General features: G+C 40.7%; 1 protein-coding gene across 1 annotated transcript; it reads right to left on the reverse strand.

Moving 5' to 3' along the window:
• Nucleotides 1-241: 241 nt before the first annotated feature.
• LOC109418271 (uncharacterized) lies at nucleotides 242-23,298 on the reverse strand. The gene is made up of 3 exons (XM_062857180.1): nucleotides 23,010-23,298; nucleotides 22,005-22,358; nucleotides 242-1,116 (listed from the first exon to the last, which is right to left on the reverse strand). Exons 2-3 carry the CDS (start codon nucleotides 22,093-22,095, stop codon nucleotides 242-244), a joined length of 966 nt encoding a protein of 321 aa, XP_062713164.1. The 5' UTR covers nucleotides 22,096-22,358; nucleotides 23,010-23,298.
• Between the last annotated feature and the right edge of the window lie 3,509 nt (nucleotides 23,299-26,807).

The raw sequence follows: 26,807 nt of genomic DNA on the forward strand, positions 1-26,807 counted from the left end.
TAAATTTGAATGCACCATTAAAATGTGTTAACTGCACTGCTATTCACTTCCTTCCCGGAATGCAATGAATGCATTTTTACTGAAGGAAATCTCAGTTCAAAACGAGAGAAAATTGCTATCAAATATTCATCGATGGTGATGATATTGATAGGTAATTGTTCAACATAAACGGTGTTCGCAGAATGCTGTCAACAATTCACCATTGCTTTATATCTACTATTAATTCATTTCTAGAGCGCAATCAATTGTAGTGCACTAAAAATGACCAAATTGTTACGTACATGCTCCCTTTTTGATACGCTATTGCCACCGAAACCAGCTCGAAATAGTTCCAGGTAGGCACAGACCTTGGCCCTATCGCCCTCTCCAATATATACTCACTGTATCCCATAACGACCGGCACGGCCGACGCGTTCTGATTATTCAGCAGCAGATATTTCCGGCCCGGTTCGAGCACGGCTTCGCCCAGTCCAAACAGAATGTCCACCCCCAGATGGAGGGTCCACTCGAGGAAGCCCTCCGACACCACCAGGGGGCCCCGTGCCGTGGAGAAAACAATTTCGGCGTTGGATTTGCGTTTCACTTCCACGAAAAACGTTGGACTGTAGACGCGAGCCTGGAGTTGGTCGGTTTCAATCAGGTTTATTTGCTGCTCGGTTGGATGCTGGCGCGGCGTTTCCTCGGAAACGGTCGATAGCGAAAGTTGCAAACGGGTCCCGTTGACGGCGGTCAGATGGGCGCGAATTTTCGGCACCGAGGACTTGAGGTACGGCGTAAGATTCCTGGTGGGCGAAAGTTGAGCGCCGTCGTGCCATTCTCCTCCATCCAGACGGAACTGGTGCTCCGAGGGCAGCGAGTGGTAGCATGTGGAGAGACTCGTGTAGCAACAGCCCAGCCGGTGGCACTCGTTCTGGGATATGTTAGTGAAGCCGCACTGGATGTGATAGAGCGTTGGGTGGCCACAAGTCCCTACCAGTTGCTGCTTGGGAGCATGGCCAATTTCCTGTGAGAAAAAGAACAGATAGGCGAAGGCTGGGATAACGATTGCTGCTAAGCCCAGTACCACAAACAGGCGGATGGTTTTGTTCAGGAGCAGCACGTGGATAAAGGCAGGGCCTGGAAGATTGAAAAATGACACGTGTTACTAGTATGAGCTGTATTAGAGGATAGAGTTAGAGTAAATAGAGCGGGGGTTTACATCGGGAAGATTTACAGTAAAGTCGACTACATAAATGTATGAAGAAGAGATTTGCACAGATGGATCGTTTCGCAACTGTCTTGTGGAACCAGTAGCGTAGCTAAAATTTATGCGAACACTCACATAAGAGAATGGTATAACCTCTTGTAAACTTTATTTTGATCATGTAGATTTCCATCAATGACGATTTACCTGATATTATATATTTTCGGAATCCCTTCTGTGATTTTTCTGATATTTTTTTGAGCATGCATACGTTCGTTTTCTAAGCAGGTGTTAATTTCAGGTATTTTTTCAAGTAGTTTCTACCGAAATTTCACATTGTTTGATTTGGTAGGGTAACGGTCGAATTATGGACCCCTAGAGGACATTAGTTTGAATTTAAACTAAAATCAAACATATTCAGAGTGTGTTACACATAATGATGATGTAAGTATGACCGTAAAAGCCTCCAATGGCCGTTAAAAATACCAACAAGGTCATTTCTGGTTGAAAATTTGATGAAAATAATTGATTTTTGAAGTATCAGTTTTCACTGTTTTGGACACCCCGATGTATTTTGAAACCCCTTAAGTATATATTTTGGACACCCGGTGTTTTAATCCGTTTGAAACTATTTTCGAAGCATCTGCCGGATATGCTGGATCACATCCTAATTACACAGATCGAAAAAAGAGTGTAAAATTTTGTGACATATGATGCACATAATTGGAGCGTGGGATATCACAGAAGTTTACATGACATCTATATATATATAAAAATGCAGTGGCATACGTGGGACCGCGCATAACTTGCGAACGGAAGGTCAGATTTTAGCCGTCTTTGTTTTGTTCTGTTAGTTTTCATCCAAGGAAGGTTTGTGAGTTTTTGAAAATCGATCTTCCGTACATTTTGACCGGGGACTTGGTCTTGACTAGAAACTTGAAACGTCAAAAAACGCAGTAGGCAAGACAAAGTTTGCCGGGTACAGCTAGTATCATGTAAAAGTCATGAAATGTCATGTAAATTTCCATTATATGTCATGTAATTCAGCATGACTCTGAGTGTTTACATGACATGTAACACAAATTTACATGATATATCATGTAAACCATCATAACTATAAGTTTACATGACTAACATGAAGTTTACATGACGTGTAAATCTCATTATTTTTATCTGTGTACCGTAATCCGGGGTCAAATTGATCACTATAAAACAACTTTTGCGGATAGCGTTAGTGAAATTCCAAATATTGCCAAAAGGATTTCTGCAAAATCAGTACCCAGTGGATCCCCATGGAACCACGTGACAGAATTTTGTTCAACAAATCTAAACTTTAAGTTAAATAACTCCAAAAACCAAAAAACTGGAAATGACACTTTGGGGCGAAATTGATCAGTATACAATAAGCATCGGCTGGAAAGGAAAATTTCCTTCTCCGCTTAATTTTGCTTTTCTTAAACCGAATAACGCGTCTAAAATCTTACAACTAGTGAATTTAATACTTTAAATGCAAAATTAAATTTTGAAATTTCCCCTAACGCCTAAAGATAGGCAATTTCATTTGAAATAAGTGATTTCTGTCACAATAAATGACTATTTCAACATAAAATTAACTTTTTTAAACTATTTCATGTTCTTATTAGCTATATAACTTCTTCACCAAAGCTCCACAAAAATATTAAAACAGAGAATTTACGGGAAGTCTTATTAGCAATCGATTGTTTAGTAGCCATGATTTCAGCTAAATGAGAAATACATTGCAAATTCCTAAAAAAAAGGCAAAACCAACTTTTTTCTGAAAAAAAAGTCAACACTCATCTCAAGACATCTACGAACCAGATAACGTAAAAAGTTTAAGATCATTACGACGCCTAAGAGTTCCTAGTATGGAATTACCCGAATGATCAATTTCACCCCGGTTTACGGTACTTGATTGGCAAAGGCTGATTAGACGAACTTTGCGAATTTAAGGACAAACGTCTCAAAATCCCGCTTCAACAGTGCATCAATACTTCAGACGCACAAATCTCAAGAAGCAGGCTCCAAACAATAGTGCATTTCATTATTCTGCTCTTGCTCACTTATAATAAGCTTAAAACAAGAAGCTCAGGTACGCTGGTTTTGTTTACGAACAGATTTGTGCGATCAAAATCGTGAGTAGGTACCAAAGTCGGCCATTGTGGCGGCCATGTTGGGATTCTAACAAGTCTGTCCTTAATGCGCTAGAATGATTAACGTTTTTGTTTACATCTGTAAGTTTCCCCAGAACCACATTTTCTTTTTGTAAACATGACGACACTCGCACGGGTTTCAAGGCAAATAATGATAATTCCAAAGATCCCATATAGCCGAGGCGGTAAACGCACGGGTATTCAGCATGACCATGCTGAGGGTGACGGGTTCGATTCCCGGTCGGTCCAGGATCTTTTCGTAAAGGAAATTTCCTTGACTTCCTTGGGCATAGAGTATCATCGTGCCTGCCACACGATATACACATGCAAAATGGTCATTGGCAGAGGAAGCTCTCAGTTAATAACTGTGGAAGTGCTCATAGAACACTAAGCTGAGAAGCAGGCTTTGTCTCAATGAGGACGTTACGCCAAGAAGAGAGAGAGAGAATGATAATTCCAGTGAGGTAATGATTGCTGCTCGTGCAGAACAATCTATTTACCGAATGATTCCAAAAATTTTCATCATCTCTTCATTAAATCTGTGAAAGTTGTGATAATACGACTAAGGGGGTCCAAATTGTATTGGTTACTCTATTCTTTCTGATCTTTTCAAGGGCTCCTGCTTGATCCTAGGTCTTCGGCGTGATAGTTTTGTGATCTGAATATCCCACCATTTGAGAATATCAAAGGAGTTATTTCCTGCATTGATTGTGGTACTCCTTCGTGTTAAAAGTACTCATCCTGGAGTTCCATCTGGATTATTTTTTACAGGAATCTCTTCTGGGGTTCCTCCAGGTATTTTGCTTGGTATTCCTGCAGAAGTTCTTCTCCAGATTCTTCAAGGAGCTTCTTGTGAGGAGATCCAAGTAGGCTTCGCCGCGAACTGACGTGTCTTTTTTCGCTTGTTGCGTTTTTTCGTGTTCCTCGTTTCCGCGGATTCGATGGTGATTTGGCTTGCGCTACGCCACCCGGATTGCGGCAACTGTTACGTAAAAAGTAAGACAGCAAAAGCTGAGTGTGTGAGACTCGAAGTATCGATCAAGTGTAAATTCGTGAAAATATTGAAATTTTTGGTATTTTGGTATATGCCAAAACCGACAGAAAAGTATTAAAAAATAAATTGCAAGTGTCGCCGTAGCGAAACCGAGTGCCATTTTCCAGGGAAAAGTGAAATTCGCGCTGGGAACCACATTTTTTACTTGCGCAATCATCGGCTGCGGGTGTGCGGGAGTGCTCGGCGGCGGTGAAAGGTAGCAGTTTCATCGATTCTTCTGAGGGTTCAGTTGTGTGACGCGTCTCTCATCAATTGCCACCCCCTTCCGCTTCTTGCTAGTGAGTGCGTCAGAGGTCAAGAAACGGCGACGCTTTGTGTACTAAATAGAAGATATTGAGTGAAAAGGATAGTTTTGAATTGTGTTCAGAAAGAAACGGTTGATAGCGCTGCAACATCCGTAAGGCCTTTCGTGTCTCTGTGCGTGTTTGAATGGTTTGAATGCCGCAGCTCGTAGCTGGACGATTCATGAGTGAGTCATGAAGCGGCGTAATGTTCGAATGATGACTGACTGGGACTGCGTGCCCGACGGTGGTGAGACGAGGAGCAAGCCTGACTGCGCTGTAATGATGACGTTCCCCTTAACACCGAGAACAGCAGTTTCCAGATAAATCGGTGAGACCGTTTCAAACTACATTTTCTTTTTTTTTTCTTAAGGAGGCATTCATAAATATCGAAAACTAATTTTTAGTTACGCAACGTTTCCCTCGCACCCAGTTTGTTTCATTTCAGAGAGCGAGTAAAGGCGCTTAAGCCTAGGCATAAGGGCCAGGACACGGACCAAATACCTGTGTTCCATCCCAGGAAGCGAAGGACCACGGGGTGACATTAACCTTCTTAGCATCGTCACCCCCATCGATTTTCACCTATTTTGCTTTCTCAACAGCTGAGTGGTTGGTACGAGATGTCCCCACTTAATGGCTTTATTGTAAAAACAATAACGCTGCACAGTAGGCCTGGCCGCTTTAATGCTTGTAATGCATTTCAAATGTACTGCAAACATTAATAATGACAAGAAAAATGGTAGAAGTAGTCGATTCTATCATTTTCCAGGATTCTTTCAATGAATGGCTGTGTATGTGTAGACTAGACTAGACTAGACTAGATTCTTCAAGGAGCTTCTTGTGAGATTTTTCCTGGAGCTCTTTCTGTAGTCTACTCTGTAGATCCTGCTGGGATTGCTTCAGGAATTCCTCATAGGGTTCTTCAAGAAATTTCTTCGCGATTTCTTCCAGAAAGTACTTCTGACATTTCTCAAGGAGTTTCTTAGGAATTTTTTTCATGAATTTCTCCTTGAGATTATTCTGTGACCTTTTTCAGGATTTTTTCCTACGATTGCTGGGAATATTTCTTCAGTTGTTCCTCCAGAACGTCCTTCCTCAAACAGATCTTCTGAAAGTTTTTTTTTATAAATTTCTTCTGGTGTTCTTTCTGAAGGCCCTTCTTAGATTCCTCATGGAGCTTCTTCTTTTTTTTCTGTTCGGGTCATAAATCACTGCGACCAATAGTTGATCTATTGTGTTCTTTTAGAGATGCTTCTGTGATTATTCACAGAATTTCAAAAAGATCTCCGGGTGAAATTCCAGACGGAACTGGAATGATTGCAGAAGGAAACCCGTTGGGAATCTGAGAAGATCCTTTTGAAGAAATCTAAAAATAAAACTTGAAAGGATTTCCAGAACAAATTCTTGAAAAAATCTTGGAAAAAACCTCTAATAAGAGGAATTGAAATCCTTCAGAAGTAAAGATTCTCCCAGCAAATCCTCTTGGGATTTTTTCAGAAATTTTTCCAGAAAATCCCTGGAGGAATACCTTTAGGAATATTTCGGGGATTTCTCTACACTTCTTTGCTAACTTATTAAAGGATTCCCCCAGGGTTTCCTTTAGAAATTCCTTCGAGGATATCTTGAGGAATTCCTCTAGAAATTCTGCTAGAAATTCCTCCAGGATTTTTTTCAAGTATTTTTTCAGAAATAGAAAAATAATAGAAATAGAAATCTCCCAGGGTTCTTCTGGAAATTCCTCTAGAAATTCATCCAGTAATTCTTTCAAGAATTCCTCCAGCCATTCCTCCATGATTTTATCCCGGAATTTCTCCATGACCTCCAGGAATTTCTCCAGGAATTACACCAGGAATTTCTTGAAGAATTCTTCCAGGAATTTCTCCTGAGATTCCATCAGGAATTGCTTCAGGGATTCCTCCGGAAATTTCTCCATGAATTTCTCCAGGGATTTTCCCAGGGATCCCTCCAGGAAATTCTCCAGGAAATCCTCCAGAAGTTCCCTCCAAGGATTCTTAAAGGAAATCCTTTAGGGATTCCTTCAGAAATTCATTCAGGAATCCTCCAGGAATACCTTCAGGAATTTTTCAGGGATACCTCCAAAAATTCCCCCATAGATTCTTCCAGGGATTTCTTCACAAATTCTTCAAAGATTCCCCCAAGGATTCTTTCAGGAATTCCTTCGAGGATTTCTCCAGAAATTCCAACAGGAATTCCGCTACAAATTAATCCAGAAATTTCTCAAAAGTTTTTTTTTTTTCAGAAATAGAAATACAAATCTCCTAGTTTTCCTCTGGGGATTCCTCTAGAAATTCATTCAGTAATTCTTCCAAGAATTTCTCAAAAGATTCCTCCAGTAATTCCCAAAGAAATACCTCCAGGTATTCCTCCAGGATTTTATCCAGGAATTTCTCCAGCAACTTCTCCAAGGATTCTTCCTGGAAATACCCCAGGATTTTCTCCAGAAATTCCTCCAGCAATTGCTCCTGGCGTCCTTCAGAAATTATGTCAGCAATTTGAGATTCCTCCAGGAATTGCTTCAAGGATTCCTCCAGGGATCTTTCAAAGAAATTCTCCATAGATATTCCCAGAGATTCCACCAGGGAACTTTCAAGAAATTCCTTCAGGAGATCTTCCAGCAAATCCTCCTGGAATTTCTCAAGGTTTTTTCTCCCGCAGTTCCTCCCAGAATTCCAGGGATTGTTCCAAGAATTCATCAAAAAAAATTCTCCAGGAATTCCTGCTGGGTCTCATCCAAGAATTCCTCCAGGAATTTGTTTCTCCAGGCATTCTTCCAGGATTCTTTCTAGAGATTTCCCCAGGAATTTCTTCAGGGATTCCTCCAGGAATTCTTTCAGGGATTTCTCTAAGAATTCCTCCAAGGATTCCTTCAGAAATTTCTTTTAGATTTTCTCTAAGAATTCTTCAAGAGATATCATCTGAAATTTTTCTAGGGATTCCTTCCAAAATTCCTTCAGCAATTTCTCTAGAATTTTATCTTAGGTTTTCTTCTAGAATTCCCTAATGAGATCTCTTCAGAAATTTCTCTAGGTATTTCTCCCATAATTTATCCAGGTATTCCTCCAAGTATACTTTCAGAAATTTTTCAAGGGATTCCACCGGAAATTCCTCCAGGGATTCTACAGGGCTTCCACTAGGCATTCCTGTGGGAATCGCTCCAGGGATTCATGCAGGAAGTCTTCCAGGGATTGCTCCGGGAATTTCAAAAATCCTTAAATTATCCCAATTTTCTTTTCAGGGTGTACCACAGTGTCAAAATTTTGATTATTTCGAACTTTCATGTACCTCGGGTTTTTCTTCATAGAATGTTAGAATTTCGGCTATAATGTATAAATGCAAAATTTGAAAATATTCTATCGGGGAATATTTGAGTTAGCTGAGTTTTTTTTAATAATTACTATTTTAGCCCAAAAAACGTCCCATACAAAATGTATGGAAAAATCTTCGCCGATGAAATATTTTCTAGTTGTCCGATTATGAATATATAGCTCAAAAACTAATCATTTTCGAAGAAAAATCCGAGGTACATGAAAGTTCGATAATAATCAAAATTTTGACACCGTGTGTGCCCAAGAACTTTTTCAGAATTACGATTTGATTTTTTGAATAATTTCAAGAATTTGTGGAAGAATTCCTCTAGCGAATAGTATTGGAAGATAATTGGAAGATAAAAGGACGCATACAGGAACCAGGAAATTGTTGGTTAGTCTCAAAAGAGTTAGTAATTTCCAAAAGAGTTCAGCTATAATTTCTTATGCATGTTTTGTAGAAATTAACAAAAAAATCAGAGCAAGATAATGCACGAATTAATAAAAATCCTTAATCTTCCAGAAATTGGTCATCGCTACAAGCACCACGTTGATTTGTGTAGATGCGGCGAACTTTTTTTAACGTATTGTACAAAATACTACAGCGTGACTGCTGAAGGGTTAAATAATGCTTTTAGAATGTAACGTTATTATATGCACTTTCATCGTGTTGCGTTAAGTTATAAAAGCGAGTAGGTCCAAATTTGCTAAGAGTGCTTGCCCCCCCATGACCGTAAAGCTGGCTACGCCCTCGGTTCTTGCAGAGATTTTTACGGGAGTTTCTCTCGTAATACCTCATGGGATAACCTATGAAATCCATTGTAAGAAATTCCTGGGGAAATACGGAAGGAAATCTAGGTGAAATATTGCCAGAAATTCTGTGAAGACCTATTGAAGAAATCTCGAAAGAAACTCCAGAAGAGGAATTCCGGAAGAAATCTTGGATATAATTTCGGAAAAAATCCTATGAGAAATTTCGGAACTAGTTCTGGTTAGCTTTCCAAGCAAATTGTTAAAAAAAACTAAAAGAATTTCTTATTTCTGAAAGCATTCTTAAGATCGCAGCCACAGGTTTTATACAGAGTTTACTGGTTCTTCTTCTTCTTCTTTGTGGCTCTACGTCCCCACTGGGACTTGGCCTGCCTCGCTTCAACTTGGTGTTCTTTGAGCACTTCTACAGTTATTAATGGAAGGGCTTTCTTTGCCTGCCATTGTATGAATTTGTATATTGTGAGGCAATTACAAAGATAGGGTATGTGTCCCATCGTTAATCTCATGCTCCCATATTTATCTTATTCGAAAACAAACGATTACGGCACCGATTGATTCCGTTCTTTTTGTTTTTATGCGTGCTCACTTCTAACAAAAAAATACAAAAATATGAAACAAAACAAACAACGCTTGAATCCTTTGTTTTTCGTAGGATGAAAATGGGAGCCACATGCTTAAGAAGGGAACCAATACCCTACTTTATGCCCAGCGAGTCGAGAAAATTTTCCCGACCAGAACGGGAATTGAACCCGCCGTCTCCGGATTGGCGATCCATAGCCTTAACCACTAGGCTAACTGGAGACCCCCAGAGTTTACTGGTATCCATTGGAATAGCCAAGATAATCACCACCGTCCTTTTTTTATTCCAAATCCGTTTTTTTGTTGAATTTTTATAAGCTGTGGTGTGGTAAATTCGACATGGTCCATAAGCAGTATTTACTGAGAACAGACATCCAAGTGCAATCTGAATTTTGTGTAAGGAATATTTCATTGGCAACACAAGTGGCAACAGCGTGGCGCTGCAATCGGCTAGTTTCCCATACAAATTTAATTCACCTTTTGAAATATTTCAATTCACCACTGACTGTGGCAATATGGTGTTTGGCAGCGCTAGTGCTTTCATCGTGTATTAGTTGGCATCCACACTCAAGTAAGGATTCAAATCCTTACACAACTTTCTGAATGAAATTTGTTCTAACGTGGATGTCTGTTCTCTGTGCTTCAACTGAGTTGCATTCAAGGGCATTCAAGTGGCCGTTTGAGTTGTTTGCTTAGTCTAAACACATCATTCATTTTGAATGAATATTTCTAATAAGTTTGTTAGTGAAGTGCTCGTTTCAGTTGAACAATGTAAACCAGGCATTAGCGCGCCGTGCTCTCATTCAGCATCGGATAGTTGGGGTTCTTTGGGTTCATTTTCAAATGTAGTAACGCTTGAGAGGGTGGGTGTTCTTTATGGTGTTACAAAAAAAAAACGGGTATAAATGTATTAAATCCACTGAATCAAAATTCAACCATCGCGTAACAATAATGACAATGTCGCAACCTACATTTGTTGTGACAAGCTACCCAACGCGACATAAGTTTGTCCCAACTTGAACATAAGATAACGATAGTACACCACGAGTTTAAAGATTTTTCAGCCTTGAAATACGATTTTCGAGCGGTAACTTCGTGTCGGTAAACACTGCAACGCTGTTGAAGATCTACCATCAAACAGATTTGATATTGTTTAAGTAATAATCATTCCTTACCGATCGTTTGAAGCAGCCGGTCGTGTGTACCGTGTCTGAATCGCAGTCAATCGCTTTGTAGCCGGTGGAGTTTTTTTGCCCACCTAGTGGTTTTTTATATCGCGAGTTATTTATCCTACCGAGGACGAAGACGATTGTCTTGGGCGATCCGCGATCGCGGGAAGGAAGCAGGCATTGGAATAGTGCACTGTGCAACGAAAATTTAATTACCCACGCCATCAATAGCGGGCCCGACAACAACGGCGGCGCGCGGCGGCGGCGGTGACGAGTGTGACGGGTGATACAAAAGCAGCAGCAGCGTTTTGTCTGTGCATCCGAGGCATCACCAACAAACAGCTATCTATACACTCGATAAGTATAATCGATATTCGATCTCGTTTTGTGTTGTCCCATTCCTCCGCTCATCACGTCATCACGTGTTAGTTGTTTGTCCACTTTGCAATAACAGTAGGCTGAGGCTCTACAGTGGGCTGAGGCTCAACAGTGGGCTGAGGCCAGAGTGAGCAATTGTAATTTTTTTTTCTCTTTATATATATTTTTTTTTCTTGTGATTTTTTTTTCCGGGTTTTTTTTTCTTCTTATTAGCTAACGTTCCACACAGAGTGTGTTAAAATATAAACCAATTTTGTATTAATTCTTCTCCTGCGCATGGATGAATCCAATGGAGGCGAAACGCCTCCCAATGATATCATTGCTCGTACGCGGTTTTATCAGCCATCTTCGCCTGGGCCTTGGGTTGTCTATTTCCGGCGCAAATGCAAACCATTGAATATGCTTTCGATTTCTCGAGAGCTGACGCGTAAGTATCCTGGGACCGTTATTCACCAAGTGAAAGCATCCAAGCTGCGTGTTACCGCACCTAGCTACAAAGCAGCAAATGAAATTGCTCAACACGAAGCGTTTACCGTTGAATACGCGGTCTATGTGCCAGCACGAGAAGTGGAGGTGGAGGGGAAGATCCTCGACGAAATGCTGACATGTGAGGACATCAAGACCGGCTTTGGTCGATTCAAAAATAGGTCAATTCCTGATGTGGCTATCCTAGACTGTAAACGCTTATCTAAGGCTTCCATGGAAGGAAATAAAAAGGTGTACTCGCCTTCAGCGTTTTTTCGAGTGACTTTTCCAGGTTCCGTCCTCCCGGAATTTGTTGTAATCGATGGTGGTTTTTACCCAGTGCATCTTTTTAGGCCGAAGGTTTTTAATTGTACCAAATGCAAGCAGTTTGGTCACAGTGATAGCTTTTGCGACAACAAGCCCCGTTGTGGCAAATGCAACCAAGCTCATTTGGAGGACTCTTGCACACAGGAAGCGGAAAAATGTAGCTACTGTGGTGGAGATCCACATGACTTGCAAGTTTGCCCGGCTTACAAAAGACGCATTCGAAATGAGAGTCGCTCTATCATAAGGCGCTCCAAACAGACATATGCGGAGATGGTGAAATCTTTTAAAACACCAGATTCCGTTTCTGAATCAGCTGTCCCAGTTGAAAATCCCTATCAGGAGTTGTCTTCCGATGATCAGGACGATAGCGAAACTGATGAGGGTGGATCTCTTTCGGAGGTACACGCACCTGGAAAAAGGAAGTCATCATCTTCCCCGGGATTGCGCCGAAAGGTCTTTTTGAAGTCTTCCCTCAAAAGTTTGCCTAATGTCAAAGGAGGCGGGGTAAATTTAAAAACTCCGAATAATCAGGTTCCTTTAGCTTCAGATCCATGTTGTAGCAAGAATCTGTCATCCCCGTCTCCGCCTGTTAAATACACTTCAAAGACAAATATTCGACAAGGTAGCAAGAAAAAAGCTACCAAAGTTCCTCGCATTTCAAGCAAGCCTCCTAGACCCAAGCGAGGACTGTTTACTTTTAGGGTTCTCGTGGATCGCTTATATAATGCCCTCAGCCTTCCAGAAACATTTAGAGGCATTATTGATATGTTTATACCTACAGTAGAAGAATATCTTCGGAATCTGACACAATCATGGCCCCTCCTTGCTGCGATCATATCTTTCGATGGATAACTCATCAAGTGAGGTACAAGATATGATCACTGTGCTACAGTGGAACTGTCATAGTCTAAAACCTAAATTAGACCTGTTTAAGTTTTTGATTCACAACTCTGACTGTGATATATTTGCCCTTTGTGAAACATGGCTTTCTTCTGAAGATGAACTCAACTTCCACGATTTTAACATTATACGCCAGGATCGAGATGACCATTATGGAGGGGTTCTTTTGGGGATCAAAAAGACTTACTCATTTTATAGAATTCCAATCGCGACTCATCCTGGCGTAGAAATCGTCGCTTGCCAAATAAACGTAAAGGGTAAAGAACTTTGCGTAGCTTCCGTTTACATTCCTCCAAGAATTTCAATTAACCGCCGTCATCTTTGGAATGCGGTTGCTGCACTATCACATCCAGTTTTAATTCTGGGTGATATGAACGCACATGGTACAGGGTGGGGCGAACCATATGACGATAATAGAGCGGCCATTTTCTATGATTTGTGCGACGATTTCAATTTGAACATTTTAAATACAGGTGAAGTGACACGTATTGCATCTGACGGCAAAGAAAGTCGTCTCGACCTATCACTGGGGTCAAGTTCACTATCATTAGATTGCTTGTGGAAGGTAATCGAGGATCCTCATGGTAGTGATCACTTGCCCATTATAACCACCATAAAGCATAATAGTGAAAGGTCAGACCAACCAATTCAGGTTCCCTTTGACCTCACAAGGAATATCGATTGGCAAAAATATGCAGAAGCGGTATCTTTTGGCATCGAATCATTCAACCCCCTCCCACCTTTGGATGAATATCGATTCCTGTCAGAACTGATATACAAGAGTGCATTAGAATCACAAAAACGACGAGTTCCAAGTGCAACTTTCAAAAGAAGACCCGCCACACTAGGCTGGGATGATGATTGCACCCAGTTGTATCTTAAAAAATCTGATGCTTTCAAAGCTTTTCGTAGGCATGGTACTTCAGATCTTTTTCAAGAGTATGCTAAGCTCGAAAGACAGCTGAAGAACCTGCTGAAAGCGAAGAAGCGTAGTTATTGGCGACACTTCATTGAGGGCCTCTCTAGAGAAACTTCAATGACAACGCTTTGGAGAGTGGCTCGCAACATGCGAAACCGCTCTTCTTCTAATGAGAGTGACGAATACTCCAACCGTTGGATATTTAGCTTCGCGAAAAAGGTCTGCCCAGACTCAGTCCCAGCACAACCGATTTCTTGGGAAACATCCTCAGGAGACGGTTCTCTGGACAGACCCTTCACTATGCTGGAATTTTCTATGGCTCTTCTTTCATCAAACAATTCCACTCCGGGACACGATATGATCAAGTTCAATCTTCTTAAAAATCTCCCAGATATCGCGAAAAGACGATTACTAGACCTGTTCAACTCATTGATGGAGAATAACATTGTTCCGCCAGAATGGAGACAGGTCAAAGTAATAGCTATTCAAAAGCCTGGTAAACCAGCGTCTGATCATAATTCATACCGCCCAATTGCTATGTTATCATGTTTAAGGAAATTGTTAGAAAAAATGATCCTATCACGACTCGACCATTGGGTTGAATCGAATGATTTGCTTTCAAATACACAGTTCGGGTTTCGCAAGGGCAAAGGAACAAACGATTGTCTAGCGTTGCTTTCAACAGATATTCAACTGGCCTTTGCGGAAAAGGAGCAACTGGCTTCAGTTTTCTTGGATATTAAGGGCGCCTTTGATTCAGTTTCCATAGGAATATTGTCAGAAAAACTGCACAATAGTGGACTTCCAGGAATTTTAAATAATTTCTTGTATAATTTGTTGTCAGAAAAACATATGAGCTTCAATCTCGGACAACTGTCAACTTCCAGAATTAGTTACATGGGCCTACCCCAAGGCTCATGTTTAAGTCCCTTGCTTTACAATTTTTACGTGAAAGACATTGATAGTTGCTTGGAAGGACAATGCACGCTAAGACAACTTGCAGATGATGCTGTGGTTTCTCTAAAAGGCCCACATGCAGAAATGTTGCAAAGACCATTGCAAAATTCTCTAAATAATCTGTCAATCTGGGCAAGAGATTTGGGGATCGAGTTTGCTCCGCAAAAAACTCAATTGGTTGTGTTTTCTAGAAAGCGGAACCCAGCCCAACTGAAACTCAATCTTTTGGGAATAGAAATCGACCAGTCTTTGACTTCGAAATACCTTGGGGTCTGGTTTGATTCAAAAGGCACTTGGGGTACCCAAATCAAGTATTTGGTGCAAAAATGTCAACAAAGGATCAATTTTCTACGCACAATTACCGGAACATGGTGGGGTGCTCACCCGGAAGACCTCATAAAACTTTACAAAACGACTATTCTCTCTGTTCTCGAGTATGGCTCTTTCTGCTTCCACTCAGCAGCAAACTGCCACCTAATAAAGTTGGAACGAATTCAATACCGTTGTTTGCGTATTGCTCTCGGTTGTATGCACTCAACGCATAATGCGAGCCTAGAGGTCCTGGCAGGGGTGAAACCTCTCCAGAACCGATTCTGGGAGCTCTCGCTAAGGTTACTTATCAAGTGTGGAGTGAGCAACACACTTGTCATTGAAAACTTCGAAGAAATGCTCAGTCTGAACACTCAATCAAAATTCATGAGAATCTATCTGTTCTACATGTCATCTGACATAAGCCTACCAAGTTATAATCCTCCTCGTGTACACTTCACTAATGACAGTTCCTCTGTTAAATACGATCTGTCCATGAAACAAGTTATTCATGGAATACCAGATCAACTTCGATGTCTATCTATTCCTCGCATTTTTAACGAAAAGTACCAAAATGTCAATTCCTGTAAGAGATTCTTCACTGATGGGTCTCGCATAAATGGATCCACTGGTTTCGGTGTCTTCAATGAAAATTTCACCGCCTTCCGCAAACTTCAGGAACCTTGTTCGGTTTATGTTGCTGAGCTGGCAGCAATCAATTTCGCTTTGGGGATGATTTCCAACATGCCCGTAGACCATTTCTTCATCTTCTCGGATAGCCTTAGTTCGATTGAGGCACTCCGGTCGATGAAACCTGTAAAACATCCATCTTACTTTCTTACAAAAATAAGGGAGCAGATGGGTGCACTGGTCGAAAGATCATACAAGATTACCTTTGTATGGGTCCCCTCACATTGCTCAATTTATGGCAATGAGAAGGCGGACTCTCTCGCAAAGGTGGGCGCACAGGAAGGTGAGATCTATGATAGAAGAATTTCACATGATGAATTTTTCCATTTTGTTCGCCAAAGTTCTCTTCAAAGTTGGCAAAATGATTGGCGAGATGGCCAGCTGGGACGGTGGTTACATTCCATTATTCCTAATGTTTCTTTGCGAGTGTGGTGGTATGGTCTGGATGTAAGTCGCAATTTCATTCGCGTGATGTCAAGACTTATGTCCAACCATTACTCGCTAGACGCGCATTTACACAGGATAAACCTCGCGTTGAGCAATGTTTGTAGTAAGTGCGGTTCCGGTTATGATGACATCGACCACGTAGTTTGGCAATGCCCGGATAATGACGCCTCCAGAGCGCTACTTTTGGATACCCTTGAGGCCCGAGGTAGACAACCCTTTGTTCTTGTGAGAGATGTGTTGGGGACCCGCGATGTCACATACATGGGATGTATTTTCGACTTTCTTCGCTCTGCTGGTATAAAAGTTTAATTTGCTTGTGTTTTCTTCTCCAGTTTTTTTTTCTCTGTTTTGTCCTCTTTGTGTTACCAAGCTGCTCCTGGCCATCCGGAAGACCAAGTTCCACAACAAGTTGGTACCAACACCACAAGGCACCGAATACGCTAGCAAGATGCGATTCACCCCCGGATGAGCAGCAGTGAAACCTTTAGCCCAATCCTTACCCTGTCCATCCCTCAAAATGTGACCTTCTAACCTCGAGCTGCCACGAGTACCCTGGCTTCCACCCATTACTAACAGATATCATTAAAAAGTTATTACTATGTATAGTGTATAGTGTATACTATTAAGTACAAAAAAAAGATCTTCGGCTCCGTAAAGCGTTATACGCGATTGAGCCCCAAATAAATGAACTAGATAAAAAAAATAAGTAATAATCGATTATTCACGAGTTGAAAAGTACGTAACAAATTCAGCTTCCGTTTTGTTTCCAACAAAAAAGTTCGAGATCGTGTCATTATCTGATAACAGTTGGGATAAAGAGTAATCACCGCACCTTCTTTGTTGCTTGTTTTGTATCTCTTTTGTCTGACAATTCTCTACTTTTGTTAAATCAGATTTCCCATTCTTGAAGGGCATTAGTATTCTATTTTCGTTTCAGACAGCGACTAGTGGCGCTTAAGACCCCTTAGCGTGTCAGCTCAAAATTAGCTCTTCTTATTTGATTCTTATTCCAAACAATCATCAAGCACGATAGTAGTTGTGTAGCATTTCTATAAACAAACAAACAAAAATAGTACGTCTTTGTCTCGGTACCTCCAATGTAAACATTTCGAAAATATGATTTTTTTGAAGGCAACTCAAGCAGTAAACTACTCTACTTCAATGAATAACAAGGAAACATATCCAAATGTCACGGAAAATGTTGATTTTTTTATGTATTGAGCAGGAAATGATCGAATTATTTTGGTATGCTTTTCCACTGTTTATGTTTGCTGCAACAGCAGTGCTGGCGGACCGCTTTGCGAAGAATTCGTCAATTATAATGCTTTGCTTATTACACTTACAATATGTGGTAAAAAGTAAAAAAAATAACTACCCGACAAATTATTTTTGATTTTTCGAAGCAAAATCAATGGGTTTATTTTGACTTTTTGATTGATTTCGATTAATTTTGTTGGCGCTTTGGCCCGCAGGATCGACATCACTGCATGCAATGATCGATGATTGTGCGCGCCAAAAGACACCACCGCGCTGCCGTCGTCGTCGTTGGTACTGCGGTGGGTGGTAAACACCACCAACCAGATTTTGAGTGCGGTAGAAACAAATCGATAAAAATATCTACTTTCGAGTGAAATTGCTTCTTAGTATCGTGTTTACTTGGAAAGGTGCTTGTATTTGTAGTAGTGTGAATACATTTTTATGTCAAATATCTTGCGTAAAATGGATAATCTTATAAAATACCGTCGATGGGGGTGACAATGGGTCTGGGGGGTGAGATTGGGTCAAAACGGAGAAACATAACATTTGAAATAGCTCATCAACTATCGCTAATTTATATCGAAAACTTTATTTTATTTCAAAGAAGAGATGTTTTTACACGACATGATGCAGAATAAGATGTTCAGCAATAATCGTTTTTTGTTAAATTTGTGGCTAAACTTATATGATGAAACTTCTAGTAAATCACTCTGAAAAAATTTCTCCTTCGTAATGATTAACACAAGTAGCTAACCATAAATGTTCTTATAAGTGGTTAGCTGTAGGTATTACCTTGTTGATGCAATGAAAAAAGCGGGCTGTTATTGATCTTTCTATTTAAAAATTCAATATTTTCGACCCTATGTCTAAATACACTGCGACCACTTTCTATAGCCGCACCCTCAGTTTCACATGTCTAGCAATATCAAAGATAGAATCGATATGGAAAACAATATGCATCTGATAGTTATTGCAAAATATGATGTTTGCAAGCATAACTTTCTTCATGTGTATATTTTTCATATCAAAAATACAGTTTTTCGACAATTTGGGCGACCATTTTCTATAGCCGCACTTCAGGTTTTCCTTAGATCAGCTGCTTTATCATAAAGTATGCTCATTATTACTGCTTTAAACGACCAAATAAAGCTTATCAAGACCAAACCAAAGAAGTTTAACGAAATACTTAAGTAACAAGGTCTTTTAATACGAGAAATAGGGCACAGACTTGGTAAACTGGTGTTTTATGGATAAGTTATTAAAGATATCCCAAAAAACTAAAAAAAAAATCGAATTAAATCTCAAGTATAAATGCTGCTGACTCAAAACAATCATTGCATTATACTTCCGGTTTCATTTTTTTGCGTATAACCCTTATTAACCTAATTCAATTGTAAAAAAATCGATTTTTTAAGCTTTTAAATGGAAAATTCATAAGTTTTTGTGTATCAATCCTGATGAAACTTGGAAAAGACATCGTATACAACATCAATATACAATGAAGATACTTCGGGAATTCATCAAACTCAACTTGGAAGGTCAGCATTGTCTTCGCTACCATTTAAACATAAGATGAATATTTTAAATTATGAAGACGATTTGTAATAACAGCTTTTATCCAACTTTCCATCAATTTGACGATATTTGGTAAAGTAAAAATGATGTGTTTCTATCAAAAGATTTCAAATATAGGTGTTCCTGTTCATTTTGGGGCAAAAGAAAAGAAAGGGGTTATGATTGTAGTCTTCCTGTAGTTCTGGTTGATTTTATATCATAAATTGTAAAATTGGGCTAAATTTAGTGAAGTGCTGGCGCAAAATTAAGCTCTTGCATCCATTAGGATTATTTAAATCTGTATTCATGAGGATCATTAGCAACTGTTTAGTTGAATTTTCAGTGATATAATGTCATAAATATTGCGTATTCATCCAAATAAAGCGAATATTAGGCTAAATTTAATTCTAAAGTTCCAGAAAAGTGATTGTTAAATTGGTATTACAGCCTTAAATCTTATAGAAATCATCCAAGAAATCATGTTTCAAATAAATATTGCCGATAGGAAGCAATACAATATATTTGTCCACTTAAAATATTGTTTTTGTGATTTAAAGAGAACTTTTAAGTAAAAATAGTGAAAGTTAACTAGTTTTTTGTACTAAGAAAACTAATTGGTTGATTTTTTCATTGCTTTTCGTTAGTTTTATTTCCAATTTGCTTAATTTTGTCATTTGAGACAGTTTGATCAAATGATTTCTTATAAAAAATCAGATTACCGAAGAAGAACCCGTAGTGCGGCTATAGAAAATGGTCGCCCAAATTATGGAAATAACGTGTTTTTCGCTTAACAAACAAATAGTTTACAATACTTATTCATGTAAATCATATATTTTACAAACACTAGTTGATACACATCGTTCCACATATCGATTGAATCGTAAAAATTGCTAGAAGTGCGAAATCGTGGGTGCGGCTATAGAAAGTGGCCGCAGTGTATTAAGAATGGGGGTGAGATTGGGTCAAGCAAATTATCGAGTGCACATAACCTTAACTAAAAATTCAACTTGTTATCCAGTTCCCATTTGACGATAGAGTGGTGCCATGTTTACCGTATCTTCATAAAAGCATACTGTCTTTCGAAAATATGTCGAGAAGTGCCAAGCGAGTGTGTGCCTAAAATCATTTATAACAATACACCCATGCATTTGGGCAGCTGCTCTAATCATCAGTTAATCTTTAGTGTACTGCAATATCGTAAGCTCACAAAATAGACTTAACAGTGTTTTTCTTCTCCACTCATTTTTGAAACTTTAAGGAAATATCGTGAAACTACCAGACGGTAGTGGGATCCAGGAAATACTGGGACTATAAAACCGGTTACATAACACAATGTCGGAAAGCGAACGAACGTTGAATTACGGCATACGAGATTGTTTATTGAGTATTTAACTTGAAATTTATGAATTCAGAATGCCATATAAGGATCATTCATAAAATATATAAAAATACTAAAGACAGAAGAAGAATTATACCGTTGTGCTAGGATTCATACAAAATTAATTAAAAAATCTGTTTAAATGTTATTGCGGGTGAGGGTCTAATGATGTGAAATGTTGCGTAACATAATATTTGAACGACCCCCTATCTTGAGATGGAGTGATTTGTTTTGAAAATATAGAGGCCAATGATCATGTACATAAGAGTTTATAACAAAGGGTTTGGTTAAACATTTCTTATGCAGTATACTAAAAATATCATGTTATTTACAATTAATCTTTCAATGCGCCCCTTCCTCATTGTAATCCCCTTCCTCTCATGGAGGTTGAAACTCTAAATGAGGATGGTTATGGTGGCTACAAATGGCGATACAGCATACAAACGATATTTTATGAAATTTGCACCATTTTTCCGGTTGTATGATCCCTATTAGGTGGATTAATCATCTTTAAACATTACCGTAAACCGGGGTCAAATTGATCTCCGGGTCGAAATTGATCACACGTTTTTCGGTTAGGTTTGGCATATTTTAAATAATCTCCTTCAACTATTGTGCAGTTGGGAACCGATACTAAACGATATTTGCTTGGAAACTATTTGAAGTATGTTTTATCTTACGGAAAATCGGCTGATCAATTTCGACCCGGAGATCAATTTGACCCCGGTTTACGGTACCTAAGTTTTTTTTTCGTCACGGTTACATTGTGTTTCAAGTTGGTTTGCTAGATATGATCAATAAACTTAACTTATATTCTTAGATAGGCGATTTCGAATACTTTGACCCATTCTCACCCCCTCTAAGGGGTGAGATTGGGTCAATTTTCAATCATTTGTAGTTTTGCAAGCAATTCATATAATGTAATACTTTCTTGCTAAACTATCAATACCACATAGAAGAGTATACATACCAAATAAAAAGTTATTCCGACTTCAATTGCATTTGTTATTTGACAAACAATCTTTGAGTATCCTTTTTTGACCCATTCTCACCCCCAACGACGGTAAGATAAGCGTCAATTTTTGAAAATATGTATTGGTGTCATGTTGTGTAAAGTTGAATTTCGGCAATGATTTTAAAGAAGCCATTTTGTGATGACACGCTAAGGGGCCTTAAGCCTAAGCGTTAGAGCCTAAGGAAGAAGTGCCTGTATTCCATTCCATAGACCCAAGGATCAAGGAGTGACATCAACCTTCTTAGCAACGTCACTCCTAACGTTCATATTTCATATTCATGCTACGTATACGGGGTAGTGTGAACGAGATGTCCCCGTTCGCTAATTTCAATAAAAACTAAATTTTAGCGTTAATGACTACAACATTTATTACACCGCTGCACAGTATGCCTCCTGGCCACTGAGATGCTTGTAATACATCTTTGATAAACTGCAAGTATTAATAATAACATGAAAATATTCTAAAGCAGTCAATTCTATAATTTTCCAGGATTTATTCAATGAATGTGTGTATGCGTGAACTAGACTAGATTAGAGTATAACATTTTTGAAGCCTATTGTATTATTGTTATCAACTTTATTAGGAAGATTTTCAACCCATCGTGGCTGGTTTATATCCAATATACATGGATAATATATTGCTTCGCTTCCCAGTTTTCTGCAATACAACTTGTGCTAGTTAGGCATCAGTTACAAACAATGCTTAAAAACGATGAAACAGCGATTATTTTTACGTGAATACAACATTCGTTTGCAAACAAAGTGCGTATCTCTTCTCGTACTCCACACACATACTAAATTGATCCCAACACCTCCCCCTGCCCTACGCCCACTCAGCTCCAAAAATATTACCACATAAATAAGCGATGCTAACTTTTATCGAATTCCGGAAAGTCCACTTCAGCAGCAGCCTGTTGATCCTCTTCTTCCACTGACAGTTCGAGTTGCTTCAGTGGGGGAGGCATTATTCTTGTTCTACCGACTCTCGGCTAGTTATTGCGTATTTTCTTCAACCTAGGCGCAACAGATTCCACTCCTGAGACACTTCTCCTCCTTCTCCTAATGTCCCTTCCAATTTCCAATTCACTCACTCTTCAAGCGCGGGATGACATCGTGAAAATTTCATGTTCGCTTTTTTTTTTCACGCAATGTTCCAAGCACAGTTTAGAGAGCGAGAGAGTGGGAATACCCTAACTCGATGTCATTCAATTTAAAACCAAGTGTCCTTCTGTGGAAACGCGAAAAGTCGACATTGCTTACGATGGCATTTTCTCGTCGGATGAGGGCAATGAATCATTAGAAAATCGCGCTCTCGACACCGGATTTTCGAATACTTATTCAAGAGGACGTTTGTTACTTTGGTATAATTGAAAAAAAAAAAACGGATTGTAAAACATTGAAGTTTTTGTTGCCGAATTTTATTTAGAACCCTTTTCCGTATTTTTCAGAAGCAACGAACACAAATTGTGGGGTCTCCAGTTAGCCTAGTGGTTAAGGCTATGGATCGCCAATCCGGAGACGGCGGGTTCGATTCCCGTTCCGGTCGGGAAAATTTTCTCGACTCCCTGGGCATAGTGTATCATTGTCCTTGCCTCACAATGTACAAATTCATGCAATGGCAGGCAAAGAAAGCCCTTCAATTAATAACTGTGGAAATGCTCAAAGAATACTAAGTTGAAGAGAGGCAGGCCAAGTTCCAGTGAGAACGTCGAGCCATAAAGAAGAAGAAGAAGAAGAACACAAATTGTGTTTGTTACATCAAATATCATTCTAGAAAACCTGTGCTTATGCTACATAGAACGATCTTCCCTGACTTTGTTAACTGTTCTTCCACTTTCGTCCCTTTGAATAAGTGTTCGAGAAATCTCACTTTCACTACCATTCAAACGCACTGCCTTTTTCCAGCTTTGCACACGCGACAACGCTATCTTCAAACGAAAAAAAAGTACGCCGATTTATGACTGTCACAATCTGACAACGGTAGAGTAATAAATCTTCCCTAATCTGCTGTCCGAAAATTTGACGACCGAATCAAAGCTTTAAACGGGGAAATTGACACAGTTCCACGGTGAAACGAATTATGGCTGGGGAGGTACTTTGATTACTAATTGAGTGATTTCAGTGAAGGCAATAATCTAGTCGTCGTGATATCTACTAATTGATTGCCTGATTGGTTCGCTTCAAGTGACAACAACTAGACGCTGCTTTGCAATCGTTGTCGGTGATGGCTTTTTTCGTTATCTTATCAGAGGGTTGTTGGAAGCGCATCGTTTTCATTTTAGTATGGTTCTGGATGGGCTTCAAATAGTAAGGCGTGAAGTGTAGTTTACCTTACCGGTCAGACTATTGCCTGAGTGTCCTCTGCTGTACGTAGGAGTCGCCTCCATTCGACTCGAACCATGGCTGTGCGTCTCCAGCTCCGCACTCTGCGAAGGGTCCGCAGATCATCCTCCACTTGGTCGACCCATCTAGCTCGCTGCGCACCACGTCTTCTTGTACCGGTCGGAAGGCTCTCGAGAACCATTTTGATCGGGTTGCTATCCGACATCCTGATGACGTGACCCGTCCACCGTAGTCACCCGATTTTCTTGGTGTGGGCGATGGTTGGTTCTCTCAGCAGCTGATGCAGCTCGTGGTTCATTCGCCTTCTCCAAGTCCCGCCTTCCATCTGCACTCCACCGTAGATGGTACGCAACACCTTCCGTTCGAAAACTCCAAGGGCGCGTAGATGGTTAACTTCGTGTGACGGCGAACTTTGTTCGATCGTAGAGTTATGCGGAGTCCTAGTAAGCTCGATTTCTTGCCACAATGCGTCTCTGAATTTCTCTGCTGGTATCGTTTATCGGCGGTCACCAATGAGCCCAAGTGCGCGAATTCTTCAACCGGCTCGATTTCATCACCGTCGATATAAATTCGGGGTGGCGGGCGCGCTGATTCCTCCCTGGAGCCCTTTGCCATCATGTACTTCGTCTTCAACACATTAATGACTAATCTGATTCGCCTGGCTTCACTCTTTAGTCGGATGTACGTTTACACCATCGTCTCAAATTTACGAGCTATAATATCAATATCATCAGCGAAACCAACCTGCTGAACGGACTTCGTGAAAATCGTCCCACTCGTGTTTATCCCCGCTCTTCTTATTACACCCTCTGAAGCAATGTTGAACAGCAAGCACCAAAGACCATTACCTTGCCTCTGCGAGATTCGAAGGGACTCGAGAGTGTCCCTGATACTCGAGCTACGCACATCACTCGATCCATCGTCGCCTTGATCAATCGTATCAGTTTATCCGGGAATCCGTATTCGTGCATAACCTGCCATAGCTGTTCTCGATCGATTGTATCATACGCCGATTTGAAATCGATGAACAAGTGATGTGTGGGCACGTTGTATTCACGGCATTTCTGCAACACCTGGCGGATGGCGAACATCTGGTCCGTTGTAGAGCGTTCTCCTGTAACGACCCGCTTATTGCGGTCGTCACTGTAACCCAGTCCATCCGTCTGTCTCAGCAAGGTCGCTCGGGTCGCTCGGTTGTTTCTCAACAACCGACGTTACTTTAACCTTGCCTAACTAAATATGCCCACTTGCATTTCTGTTTTTCAGAGTGTGGCCAAACCAAAAACATTGAGAGCGTAAAGGGGTCTTGCGTGGCCTTTTTTCTTGGCAGTGTCGTTTGGCAGTGTCTCGACGTTGGCGCGTCGTCGCCGTCGGTCGTTGGTTTCCTAATTGTTCTCGGCTGGGAGCCGGGGGTGTTTTTCGCGAGTTCTTTCTGATCGGATTGATAAGTTGTAGTTGTGGTCACAATGTAGGGTAATTGTTCCCTTCGTTGTGGTATTACCTAATGTTGCGGTAGTGGCAATTGAGCACTTTTTCGACTGAAATGTTACCAAAAGGCATTTTTAATAGATGTATTATGCTTAAATTATGAGATTGCACCATTTGTGTGCTTAAGATTTGCCCAAAAACCTATTTTAAAAAAATATTTTCCTTAAATTTTTTGCTGCTGTGTTCCTATTGTTGCGGTATCCCATATGATTTCAATGGGATACCGCAACAATAGGAACCAAAATTAAATTTTACCTCCATAATAGGAACAGTGTGCCTAATGGTGTGGTAAGCGATTTATGATCGAAAACAGAGAGAGAAACGATAGTTTTTATATTTTTCCAAGCAAATTTGGATAGAAAACTACCAACTTACGTTTTGCAACCCTTCATTAGATGGTACGATCATTGTTTTTAAAATGAATTTACCTTAAAACCACAACGATGGGCACACTTACCCTAGATTAATAAAATAAATAAATGTGTTAAACAATGTAGTGGACAGTCTGAGTGAATCCGAAAAAGACCAGTGCCGTGACCGTAAATCCAGCCTGATATTGCCCCACGAACTCTTTTGCAATCGGTGATAGACGGTGCCATAAAATTTGAGAGAGTATCTTGTAGGCAGCGCTCAGTAGTGTGATCGCGCGATAGTTCCCGCAATCCAACTTGTCGCCCTTTTTGTAGATGGGACACACGATACCTTCCATCCACTCCTCCGGTAATACTTCTACTCCCAAATCCTGGTAATGACCCAGTGTAGTGCTCTCACCAGTGCTTCTCCACCGTGTTTTAGAAGCTCGCATGGTAGTTGATCTGCTCCAGCGGCTTTGTTGTTTTTAATCCGGCCAACCTCCTCTTCAATCTCTTGGAGGTCAGGGGCCGGAAGTCTTTCGTCCTGTGCACATACTCCTAAATCTGTTACCACGTCACCTTCGGTACTTGCAACGTCGTCATTGAGGTGGTCATCGTAATGCTGCCGCCACCTGTCGACCACCTCACGCTCGCTCGTGAGAATATTCCCGTCATTATCTCGGCACATGTCGGCTCTGCGCGAGCGGTTCAGCTTCTCGTAGAACTTTCGTGTGTCCTTAGCGCGGTACAGCTCTTCCATCGCTTCGCGATCTCGTTCTTCCTGCTGGCGCTTCTTCATCCGGAAGACTGAGTTCTGCCTGTTCCGCGCCTGTTTGTAACGTGCCTCATTCGCTCTCGTACGGTGTTGCAGCATTCTCGCCCATGCTGCATTCTTCTCGTTTTTCAACTGTTCACATTCGCCGTCGTACCAGTCGTTTCTGTGATTCAGAGTCGCGAAGCCTAGTGCTGTAGCCGAGGTACTGCCTATGGCGGATCGGATGTCCCTCCAGCCATCTTCAAGTGTAGCTGCGTCAAGCTGCTCTTCCGTTTGTAGGGCCACTGCTAACTGCTGCGCGTAGTCTTGAGCCACTTCTACGTTACGAAGTTGCTCGATGTTGAGTCGCGGCGTTCGACTTCGACGCGTGGTGATAACTGTCGAAAGTTTTGAGCGCATGCATACAGCGACTAAGTAGTGATCCGAATCTATATTCGCACTGCGGTATGTGCGGACATTGGTTATATCCGAGAAGAATTTACCGTCGATTAGGACGTGGTCGATTTGATTTTCTGTTTGTTGGTCGGGTGATCTCCAGGTGGCTTTGTGGATATCTTTGCGGGGGAAGAAGGTGCTTCGGACTACCATACCACGGGAGGCTGCAAAGTTTACGCATCGTTGGCCGTTATCATTTGATACGGCGTGCAAACTGTTTCGTCCGATTACCGGTCTGTACATTTCCTCCCTTCCTACCTGTGCGTTCATGTCGCCGACAACG

Source organism: Aedes albopictus, chromosome 3 (assembly GCF_035046485.1).
Source record: "Aedes albopictus strain Foshan chromosome 3, AalbF5, whole genome shotgun sequence".
NCBI classification, from domain to species: domain Eukaryota; kingdom Metazoa; phylum Arthropoda; class Insecta; order Diptera; family Culicidae; genus Aedes; species Aedes albopictus.